Raw genomic sequence first — 12603 nt, 5'->3', positions numbered from 1 at the left:
TTACCATTGCAGTGCAAAAAGTGTTTGACAATACTAAAGCACTGATCTGCTGTGATAGATGTTCAGACAATTTGCAGAAAATAGAATTAATTTCTTATAAACTGTAAACCATGTCTCCCTGTAAAGTACACGCTTTGATATCAGAGTTGATGTGTAAAAGTAGTATTTGCCTATTAAAATCTGCTCTAGTTTTCTTCTCTTTGTTTATTGAGAGTGAATTGTTTATTTACATTGGGAAAAAAACGGGGGCCATGATTTGTATACTATATAGTTTTTTTAAGATTCTTCTCTTCACATTTAGAAAAAACTATTTTTGCGTGATACTAAGTGGGAAAAAGTCAAGGTGCAATTGCTAGTCTGGGTCTTGTTCATAACTGTAAAAAATACATTATTAGAAGTGATTGTAATTTTTCATTTTATTAAATTTTAGCTCAAAAATTAACTTTGCTTAATAGACAATGGACAAAAAAGGAATTAGCTTTCAATTATTGCCTTTATGCTGAAACGTGGAACTGTAAATACTGATTTTCTTTCGTAGAGATGGCATGGATTCACAATCAACATTTCTTAAACACTGTGTTTCTAACAGTAGCTTTGTAAACCACTAAAACAAGAGCAGTAGTAAACTTCTGCAGGAGGCAATTATTAAAGGAAAGGATCTTGCTTGTAAGAGCATTTACTATTTAAAACTGATTATAATAGTGTATACATAACATTAAGAAGGTCGATCAGTTGATGAGTTAACACAGAGAGTATTTGCTTTTATTCAAAAGGAAGTTTCCCTCCAAAGTCTGAAATGTGTGGGACTCTGAGGGCATCCAAAAATGCCCATGGGAAATGTTTACCAAAAATATATATGAAACTTTAAAAGATTTTCTGTAATTGTCTCCTCTAGAAGTTTGGTCAATTGAAATTAATGGTCTGAAATAAACTATTTCTTTAAAAAAGAAAGCAGCCAGAGAGTAGTTCTAATGCTGGAGTTTAGTACACAGAAACCTAGGCAGAAAGTTATGGTTGTGGCAGCTTTTTAATAAGCAGTATTTGTTGTCAACTTTTCTATTAACAAATTAGTCATTTCTAACAGTATTGCACACTCTTCTGTGTTAACTGTCAAAAATCTGCAAGTGGTGCTTTGTATTTTTGAAACTGAAAATGCTTCTTTGCACTGTGACCTTGTTTTACAAAGAGATGGACTGAACCGGGGCAGTTGCTGGTTAATGTTTCTGGTTGGTAAGAAATTTTATATGAGGAGTCTTACCTTAAATATTGACTTAAAGCAGAATGTTATTTTAGTCACTCTGTCTAAAAGTACTTGATGCCATTGAACAACCTAGTGTTACATATAGATACAATAGTTAACATGAGCCTTTCCTCACCAGTGTTGTAGGTGTGGTAATTAAAAGAATGCACATTATATGAGACTGGAATACCTCAGGTTTTCTGGGGTTTTGTTTGTTTTTTAGTTGTTTGGGTTTTTTTGATGTTCTTTTTTTTTACTTTGCTGATTAATCAAGCAAGTCATAATACGGCTTCTTTTTTTTCTATTTTTTGTTTGCGCGTTTTTTGGTTTTTTTGTATGATAGCTCAACAGAACCCGGCAACCCAGCTACCAGCCAGACAACAAGAGATTGAAATAAACAGACAACAGCGCTACTTCCGCATTCCCTTTATCCGTCCTGCAGACCAATACAAAGATCCCCAGAACAAGAAGAAGGGTTGGTGGTATGCGCATTTTGATGGGCCGTGGATTGCGCGACAAATGGAACTTCATCCTGACAAGGCACCCATTCTCCTTGTAGCGGGTTGGTATTGAAAGCAAAATTCAAATGTTGAAAAGGTTCAGAGCTGATAACTTTCTTCAGAGGAAGAGGCTGATGCTACAAGCTTCCCAAGTTGTATCCTCTATTTTTCATCAGCAGTTCTTATCTGGGCACAATTTGAGGATTTGGGACTGCTGTTGATAGTGGCCAGATATTACGGAATATCATTTGGAGATGTAACTAGTCATGTGTTTTACTTGTACATGTACTTTAATCTGGGAAGTCATAGAGTGGGAATCCAAGTGTGGATGGTTTTATTATTAAGTGTCCTCAGGTTATTCACTGAACTGGAGATAGCCTGAAGATAAAACATCACAATTTATCTGGGGAAGTTCTACTCATCATTGTATTGGCTTTTAGTTAGTTTTGAAAAATTATCAAAGCAAAGTTTGTATCAAAGCAATTTGTGCATATGATATATTGTCTTTCCCTAGTATGGTGCTAATAGCAAACTGATGCTTTTACCTAGCGTGGGAGAGTAACTTTTTAGTCTTAAATATTTAAAATAAAAACTAAATGTGGCAACGGATGGGTAGAAATTTATCTGGTAATGAAATGTATCCTGCTTTTCTGGAGGATACTAAAAGGGGGAGAAAACACTGGAGAAATACTGTTTGCAGCTCTGTGGTTTGAGGTTTTGTATTTACTTGGGAACTGAGTAAAAGGCCATAACCAATTTGTTTCGCTTCAGAGTGATGCTTTGCTAGTGACAAAAGTTCCTTGGTTTTCTGCTAGTTATTTTTAATAGTATTCCTTATACCAGCTGTTGCCTGTTCAGTGTCAAAATCCATAGCTAAAAGTAGCATTTCTGTCATGAATGCCACATTCAGTGGATTACCTATTAAAAATAAGATTAAAACATAGCAAGTGACCCACACTCATCATTTCATTGGATTCCCTGTGTCAGTCCCATTTGGTAAACATCGTTTGTTTATCATGGGAGGCTGACAGATTAAGAATACTGACGACTTGATCAAAAGTCTTGGCTTCTCAGTCACTTTGCTGCATTTGAACAAACAATGACAACAGTCCACCGTGAAACTGTAAAACTGACAGTGTGTGTTAAACAAACGTGGTCGTCATCCTGTAGTGGATTTCAGGAGAATGTACGAAGATGCTGATCTTTTTGGCTTCTTTCCTTTGTTCCTTTTTGCTTTCTTTTTAAGCACAATTCTGTCAGTTGCAGCATCTGATACTAGTTTATTCTGATACTGCTTTTCTGCTCTTGTGTGTACCAAAAAAAAATAATTCTGTGTTTGAGGACTGATTTCCCCCATAAACTCTGAAGTCTATTAACAAACCAGAGCTTGAGAGAGGAAATCTAATTAACAAAGATCTAATCTTTGTTAATGGGACCTTTGAATGATGTAAAAGCTTTCTATAAAGATTTTCCTTTTTCCTTTACCATTTCAGGTAAGGACGATATGGATATGTGTGAGCTTAATCTTGAAGAGACTGGTTTAACTCGAAAGCGAGGTGCTGAAATTGTGCCGAGGCAGTTTGAAGAAATTTGGGAGCGCTGTGGAGGTATCCAGTATCTTCAAAATGCAATTGAAAGCAGACAAGCTCGTCCTACGTATGCTACAGCTATGCTGCAGAACCTATTGAAATAAACGGTCATTTTGCACAGTAGCATTTGGGATGAGAACCTTTGCCCGTGACACAAAGGGAAGAGCTCCTCTGTGCAACAGAGGACGTAAACATTCTATAATCATATTAGAGATGTTTAATATAAAGTGAACAGATTTTATTAATCATGTGGTTTGTTAATTTGTACTTTATGATGTTTAATTTGTGTAGTGAACTTTACTAGGTATGAGGACGTTGAAGCAATTTCAGTCAGTGTAGTTTGTTGCATTTTGTTTATGTTGCATTTTCTTTAATTTAACGGTTACTGTTATAACTGTTAACACGTTTAAACAATCTGTCTATACTTGGGTACATATTACAAAGAACTGCATTGCAACCACCTTCTTGTAAAATCACCTCTTTAAAACACTGAATAGCTGGCTTTAATTAGTGGCCTAGGAAAGAGGATATGCTGTTTCTAGTAACTGGAATTGTGAGGCCTTAGCTTTGACTTCTGTTCCGGAGAAGTTGGAGTATGCTTTTATATAATCTGAGACATTTTAATGTCCTGATTTGAAAACTGGTTAGTGTCTGTATTTACTGACTTTTTCAGAAACTGATGGGAAATCCTCCTAAACTTGAGACCCATAAGTTCCTATTTAATGCATTCTCTGTCTTGGTTTAAGAGAAGCGGTTTTCTGTACATTCTAAGAAGAGCATTCACATATGACGATAGTGTGTAATATTGGAGTACTCAAAGAATGTACTGATCATTAGGGCTTATACCACTTCTCTCGTTGTTTCTTTTTCTTTTTTTCTCTTGAAGTACAAATTTCCTTTACGCTTTTATTTTTCTGACCAAATTTCCATTAGGAATTCTTGGACAGTTTGTTTATTCGGATAGTGTAATTTCAACATGTTATGCAAAAATGTCCAAGATGTACATCTGGAAGCATATAAGATTACGGATAGCATAAGGGAAATATGTTCAGCTTTTTGGTGGCAGTATAATTTAACTGAATATTGAGGCCTGAGCCTCAGACATCCTGTTTATTTTAATTGTAACGAGATGCACAAGGTCTGTACCTTTTTGTTAGATTGTATAAAAAATTTGGTCCAATAACATAATGCATCATCTTCTTGCTATGTGCTGATAAAATAGCTCCAATTTTTAGTATACTGGAACATCATAGTGATTCGGACACTGAGCTTTATCTTGATCTCCTCTGTCGAGTTTCAAAGCTTGTAACTGCTCCCTTATTAAGCAGTTTGTTCTGGGAGGTTTTTTGGGTGGGAATTACTAATACCATACAGTCTTAAGATACACCTTGTTCATTTACATGGACATTGTTTTACCATGCTGGCCATTATTTCAACAAATTAAACTTGATTATTTGTTATCTCTCTGATAGGAATTTGAAATATAAGTAGCTTGGTGTCCAATTACTTATTCCACCTGATTTGAAAATGAAGATTAGCTCTATGAATAGACAGTTTCCTTACCCTGTAAAATAATTTCCTCACTGTTGACGCAGTTTGAAACCTCTTGGAAGCTTTAGTTTTTAAATGCATACTATACTTAATCAATAACTTTGAAGAGGTACAGTTCTGTAGCACAGGGAAAGCTCATGATGCATACATCCTTGCTGGCCTTAGATTGTGCTTCCATGCCACAGTCTGCCGGCTGTTATAAATGCACTCCTTACTGGAATCCATGTGGGGACATTTGAGTAATACATTAACTCTGTATGAAGCTGCTGCATCAGGGAATCTCAGCATCCACTGTGTACCCAGTCTACTTTTTGGTCATGTGATTGCAATCAAGAAAACATTTTCATTTTAGCCAAATTCTTCACTGAAGCAGTAGTTTTTGGCTGGAAGATGAAGGTGCATCAGACTGCTGCCTAGCCGCTTGTGTGCAAACCTGTATGGTGTTGCATAAGTTAAAAGGTGTAGCTTATGAAATTTAGATTGGTTCCAATTCAGTAACACATTAAACCAGCGAAGTTTCAGAACTTCCAGTTTCCAGAAACTTACCACTGCAGGAAGCTGTGATCATTCATGCAGTAAGAGGAAGAAAAATCACTGAACTGATAGGGCTCAGGTGCCCTATCCCATATTTATTACTGTCTAGATTTAACTTCTTAATACATTCAGTCTCATTTCATATATATATATATATATATATATATATATATATATAAAAAACAGATCTTAGGAGACTGAACAAGGTAAGCAAAGAACCTCAATACTTAAGAGTGTGTGTATGTCTATACACGTATATATGGTTAAATATTTTAGTATATATGTGTGTATGCATACTTGAGGGGAACTTAAATAAAACTGTTAACTGAATTTTTCCTGTCTGTTCCTTTGATTATACCAGGATTTCCTTGACTGGCATCAGAAAGAAAGTTAATTTTTCAGAATGGAGTGTATGGGAATTCTCATTAACTAAATGACTAACAAATATGAGCTATCAGGAAAATAAAATTGCCTTTGAACCAGTGGAAGAGAAACTGGTGCCTGGATGTTCTCAAACAAGATGTTCCCCCTCTCTGCGCTGCTCCAGCAATATGCCTGAAGCAAGCAGAAGATGCATTCCAAAAATTGGGGTATTCTAGTTTGTACAGTAGTGTGCCCCCCCCCTCCCCCACCAAACAGCATCTGCTTTAGTTTTATTGATCTTCCTGTGCAACAGAATTGTGAATTCATTTCAGACTTTTTTTACATCAGGCAATATTCAGCTGCTTACCGATTGTTTCCATTGTCCCATCTACTGTGTCAGATAATTATACTGCTGGTTGATTCGGAGAGGAAATAAAAATGGGGGAGAGTGTTGATTTGTAGGATTGTAGTATTACCTAATGCCCTTCTGATTTACAGTTATAGAGAAAAATGTAATTTGGTTTTTAAAGGAATATGATGCGGTAAACATGTTGGTTTGGTTCTGTATGTTTGATTTAAAAAAAAAAAAAAAAAAAAAAATCCTGCCTCTCAGTGAAGTTGTCCATTATAGTTGAGATTTTCTGCATGAAACACTCCAGAAAACAAGGGAGAGGAAGTGAATCACCATGCCAGGCTACACATTCCTGACTAGGTGACCCAGGAATATTAATTGTTTAGAGAATGCTACTTCAAGGATCACAAGGTCATTAAATACTTCTTTCATCCACTGATAAGATTGTTTTTCTTTACCTAGTTGAATCCTTTGGGTTTTTCTCCAATATCTTTATTTAAAGTATTTAAATGACCGCCTAATACTGTACTGAAAATTAAAAAAAATAATAAATACATTCCATGTTGAAATCTCAGTTGTATCTCTCTTACCATTTTGTCTTTAAATATTTAAAGTGTAATGAGTAAGGGTAAATTAAGTTACGAGAGGGATAAAGGATTTCTGTGCTGGAACTGCCTAATGCTTTTCTATCAAATGTTTATGGTGCTTAAAGCAATTCTAGTAAGGTTTTGCTTTTACTTTCTAAGGTAAGCGTTCCTCTAAAATAACGTTCTCATATTAAGAAGTTCTGATTTTGTTATCTTTTAAGTCTCATAACCCATTTCTCAGTATTTGTTGAAACAAGTATCTTTTTACTGTTATTACTATTTTTTAACCTTTATTTGCCATCACTTCCAGCATCTTTACCATTTGCTATGCTGTGTACTGTTTGCATCTTTTTTGTCAGTGACTAGTAAAACCACTTACAATGCTTCAAGTTTGTATGCTGCAGGAAGGAGCTTTATGTTTGGGGTGGGGGAGTGGTGTTGCTTTTGGTTGTTTTTTGTTTTGTTTTGTTTTTAAAGTGTTATCAAACTTTCCTCTTAAAGACCAAATCAGAGTGGTATTTTTTTTTAATTTAAGAAGGTTGAAGTAATTCAGGCTTTGATAGCTAGGAGATACAATTTTGTTTCACTTTCCTTATGGCTATTATTTCCAACTGTAGCTTTACATAAGTTTTAAAATAATGTGATGTGTCATGGTGTGAGATTAAATACCAGTTCAATTCCCTGTGAAATTTTCAAGTAAATAGTTTTATTATATTTTATTGAAATACAAAAGGCTTACATCCAGCAAATATATTTGGTAATTAATAGTTGAGAGTGATAAATACAGTTATGAATAATCATTATTAAAATACACATTTTAAAATTACTTATTTTTTTTAATCTGACTAGTGATAACTAGTATGAATTGAAATATACTAGACACATACAAAAATACATTTGTAATGGAAAAAAAATTGAATGCTTTCAGCATTCTTAATGCATTCTTAACTTACATGAGCAGTAGTGAAAAGCTAACATTTGTTGGCAGGGATGGCTTCCAGTGCCCTGCAAGAAGTGTTTTTAAAGTAGTGTTTTATTCTGAAGTGTTACTGTGTAAAACCACATCTTAGGTTTTTTTGTTTTTTTTTTTTTTCTTTTTTTCCTAGTTAAATAAAGTAAGTAAAAACTCTTATTTCAGCTGTAGAAACTCAACCTTGTATTCTTGGTGCATTGCCTTCATTTGTACACAATCACCAGTTTTGGTGGTTTTGCAGGCAAATCTGTTTGTGCAGTTAATTGTTTGGAATTCGTAAACAGTTCATTTGAGTGTACATAATAAGGTAAACTGAAGTTCAGTCTTTGCTGTGGTAGTTGTGTGGTGCGAAGTAAAAAGAATCATCACTAAAATCAGCTACTGTCCTGAATACATGAAAGTTTCACACCTGAATGAGGAGCTGTCATCCAGTATAGTCATGAACTTTGTAGAAGCTCAGTTTGAGCTGTAAGTACAACTTCTGGTATGCACCAAGCAGCAAACAGTGCCTCAATATTGGACAACACTGGTGCAGCATATAAATACATATATATTCAAGAAAAGTTCAAAGTAAAGTGATGCTCGTACGTGAATCAGGGTTGTGGATCCGTAGAGCATAAATTACTAAGCCTATAAAATACTTGATGGCCACTCATTGTCTGCTTATATTTCTTCCACAAAAAATAATAATAACGTCTCGAAATTATATATGTGTATACTGAGTTTAAAGTGTACATGCTGAAGTGCAACTCTGTAACCTACTTGCTACTGAGAGGGTGCTTGTGAATATAAACCTTGTGTTCTGAAAAGATGAAACTGCAGGTATTGTGCCTCAGCATAAAGTTTGAATTCTTAGGATATGACGGTTAAACTGTCCTCAGAAGTTAAGTGTGTATGTACAGATGTATACACAATGTATTTATTAACAGAAAAATTGGAATCCGATGTTCATAGAAACCATTAAAAAAATTAATTGCAGCTTCTGTGTGATTTGCAGTGTGAGCGTTGTAGGGAGAGAATGAAAAAGTCCCCAAACACTTCTAATGTGGCCTTTGGTCAATGACAGATCTTATTTCCAAGTTTGCTGCTTACATTAGTGTATGTAAGGAAGGTTAATAAAAGGGTATAGAAATGCAGTAAAGTTTTGTTGACATTTTTACCAGAATGGTTGTGACATACAATATTGAAAAAAGTTACTTCTCAGCAAAATCTGTTTCTAGCACTCGGTTCTTAAATAATAGTACAGTTAAGATGTGTAAGCACTGGATGTTTAACACGTGCCTTAACACTGGTGGCTTCTTACTAGCCAAATTTTAGACATGGTCAAATAGTTGGTCAACTTGGTCATGTTGTTTTTCTTTAATAAAACAATTTGTTTCGTGTGTGCTGATCGTAGAGCCAAAATGTTACATCTTTAGGAATCCTTGAATTCTTTTCATATGCATAATCAGCCTGAAGTCCAGTCTTGAATAATGCAGGCTGCCTGAGTACCTGTAAGAGAAACTCTCGTGACACATTTGAAAAGCATTCTTAAATTTGAAAATGTACTATTGATCTACTGCTAATAGGCAAGATCTCACTAAAATCTGTTGAGATAAACTCCAGTTTCTTGTAAGGAGAATTGAGTTAACCCTGAAGTTCTTTTACACACTAAGTCATTGAAGTCAGAGTAAAATTATTATTTTTCCTGCCTGGTATAACAGTGCTGTGCTTCTGTATGAAATAACTACCCATATCATCATATGACAGTACTACCGATACCATCTGAAGAACGTATTTTTGACTGTAAAATTAGAATGCAGTGTGTTACAAAAGAAGCCATATCAAAAGTATCTACGAGATTCACAGTTACAGCAGACCTGGGAAAAAATAGTGCACAGCTTCTGTGCATTGTTCGAAGCGTAAGAGCGGCAGCTGTGCTGTGCAAACTTCTATGTGTGTAAAACCCGACACCTGGTATTCATGAACTAAGAGCACAGCACTCCCACCTCTGTTGGGTATTTTAGGTGGTCTTTCCCTGTGATTCTGGTAACAAAACACAAAATTGCTGATACTGGTGGGGGAGCTCTAACAGGCTACCTTGGATTGTTGTGTTGTTTCAATCCAAAATACCGTTTGCTTGATGATCCAAGTGACTGATGTGAGGATGAAACAAATGGCAGTTTTTGTTTTCTCCTCAAATTTAATTTCAGTCATCTTTCTTGGTGGCTGAGAGTCAGTTTTTCAGAGGATCGTGCCGTGTGTCAGTTACTGGTTTTGATGAACAGAGAATTATGTATTTTATGTATTTCTTAGAATCTATAATAACTTTGAGGCTTCATCTGAATTACATCAAATGAAGTGGTCTTTGTCCATGCCGATTAGATTCAGCATTATGAAACAACACATTCTACCATCTTCTTACCCAGTGCTATATTTCCGATGCTTCTGGGCTATTTTGTGTCAGATACTTCTGGATCCTCTAAGGTTTTATCTAAGTATCTTAAAACTGATTTTCTGTGGTGTCTGTTGCAGCACAGTTCTTTTGCAAGCTTAGAAAAGTTTGTGAAGACTCTTTAGATAAGATCCTTTTTCTTTTCAAGGCTTAAATCCATTACTGAATTTTGCCAGATAACATCTTGAAAAAGAAGCCTACTCTCCCATGCCATGTAAGAGCACAAGTAAATGACGAGTTTACAGAATAGCATCCATTAGATAGACTGAAAAATAATAGACTTTACAGGCAGCTTGACCTAAGACCCTTACGGCTGAAAAGCAGTGTGCTTTAGTTTTCATAACCTTTTTCACTGACTAGAGAAGGTCCAGCACAGTCACTAATAGGGACAGCAGATATTACAAGAGAAAAGTTGCATTTTGAATGAGGTGGTGTCTTCAGCTTTCATCTCAAAGGAGCAGAGAGCACATGTGTAGGTGAGGAAGGCAGCAGAGACTCAGATCAGCAGGATCATTTTTAGAGAACTTTGGCATGTTTGACTTTCAACTGTAGTAGGTCAACTGCACGTGGACTTGTTGGTTGGCCTTATGGCTCAGTCTGAACCAGCTGATCCACTTGAATGTGTAAATTCTTGCTCATTGTCACATCCCACTTTAGCCCAAGGAAAGATGACTCTCTCATTCATTCTATTCCTCACATTATACTCTTTGTGGAGCAAGACACACCAAGTTCCCAGAGACCTGACCATCTAGAGAGGCAGCTGCGGCTTTCAGCTGCTTGCAAGAGCTTGTGTTTTCTACTGAGCTCAAAGAGAAGGAAGAGCATGTTCTCCGCCTGGATGCAAAACGTGTTTGTTAACTCCTGGGTGACAAACTGGGTAAAAACCCAACCAAACAAAACCTCCTCTGATAACTAAATTTTGCAACCATTTTCTGTGTAGTGACGCTATAACTAAACTGGAGACGTTTTTCATGCTTAGGAATGAATTTAAGGTTATTTTGGCTTCTACTGGAATTTTACACTTATTTTTATATACATCTTTATAAATACAGAGCTATACTTACCGTAGATAATGTCGTAAAAAGCTGTCACTGCTGCCATTACACATTGCAAAACAGAATTTAAAGACTGGAATTTTCAATTTGACCTCAGAGTTTTAGATATCCACCTCCTCCTGAAAAATCAATTCAAGTGCCATATTCTGTTTTAAAAATCAGAGCCCCAAAGGAGTTCTCTAGATTGTGATCTGGAAGCAGTGCTCTTAGTTTCAACAAACGAAAGCTGTGTTCCACATATGTTTTTCTTTCTCCATCGTCTTTTATCAAGTCATTAAAAATGTGTTCAACATAAGGGCTGTGATGTAAACACTCATTTTGAACTTAAGTAATAGTGAAAAATGGTCAAAACAAATGATCGCAATTAGCAGCAGTCGTTCAGCTGGTGTGAAAGTTTATTGGTCTACAGTTACCCACAGGCACATTTCTTTTAAGATGGGTGTAAAATACTAATTGCAAACATCTGTGTGCTTGTTTTTATCAGCAGCAAAGCCTTCTTGAGCTTTTCCGAACTGCTGCTCCCTGCTGAATTGTCAATCTCTTATTGCTGCGTTCCAGTCCCTCCACTTGTCAGCTCAGTCTGTAACTGTCACCTTGAGTACCTTGAAGATACCAGACCTGGGCAGGAATCCTCTGTTTGATGAAGATCAGTGAAAAGAAACCTTTCTCTCCAGTATTGTTACTTGTTCCTTTATTTATGTAACAGTGTCCTGGCTCATGCCAAAGATTCCTGTAGGCTGGTATCCTGTCCTCTGTAGTGCCAGGGCAATCCTGTACTGATATGTCCCTCAGTAATAATGGACACAAACAGCTATAGTAAAACCTTTTTGTTCCTATTTGGGCAGTGATTCAGAGAAATGAAAATAGCGAAGTAAAAGCTTTTTGTCTACCTTTCAAGAGAGCATACTTGGATACATCAGCATTAAGAGACAGTCTGGCATTTTCAGAGAATTTTTTCACTCAGCTTTTCCCTTTGTTTTTCTTCTTTTTTTTTTTTTTTTCTCTCAAAGATAAAAGAAATGTCCTATACTTGAAATAATGTTTGAGCCATGAGCAGTATTTTGCTCAAATTGGAATTCCTGCTTGCTCAAACTCTTATGTAGCTTAAACAGGCACAAGTTATTTTAAAATAATTGATTATTCCTATTAAAACCTCACCTTCAGTTTGCATTTTGTGTTGCTTTTTAATTTTAGATATTCCTTCTTCATGTGTTTCAGCAAATGAGTATACAGAATGGAACTTTGTTGCATAAAAGCACTTAAGAAGGGATTGCTGTTGTCATATCAAGCATCCAAAGAAAAACAAGCTTTTCTTTGTATGGAATTAGTACAAAGAGGCTGCCTGGTAACACTGACAAACAGGAAACTCAACAGATTTTTATAGCTCTTGAAAAGAGTCACAAACCTTGGGTTTGTCTGGCTGAT

At 35.9% G+C, this 12603-nt stretch overlaps 1 protein-coding gene across 7 annotated transcripts in view; it reads left to right on the top strand.

The window, feature by feature from the left end:
- Positions 1-3433, top strand: part of MYO6 (myosin VI) — a gene marked incomplete at both ends in the record, with an annotated part of 82974 nt that extends 79541 nt beyond the window's left edge. For all 7 annotated transcript variants that reach the window (XM_082481070.1, XM_082481067.1, XM_082481069.1 and 4 more), the window contains 2 exons: positions 1584-1802; positions 3234-3433. In XM_082481070.1, coding sequence (XP_082337196.1) covers positions 1584-1802; positions 3234-3433 — 419 coding nt within the window. The remainder of the gene's footprint in view (positions 1-1583; positions 1803-3233) is intronic.
- Between the last annotated feature and the right edge of the window lie 9170 nt (positions 3434-12603).

The sequence above is a fragment of the Vanellus vanellus genome (genome assembly GCF_965231255.1).
Source record: "Vanellus vanellus genome assembly, chromosome: 3".
NCBI lineage: Eukaryota > Metazoa > Chordata > Aves > Charadriiformes > Charadriidae > Vanellus > Vanellus vanellus.
The sequence above is the reverse complement of the archived record's forward strand: the minus strand, read 5'-3'. Positions and strand labels throughout refer to the sequence as shown.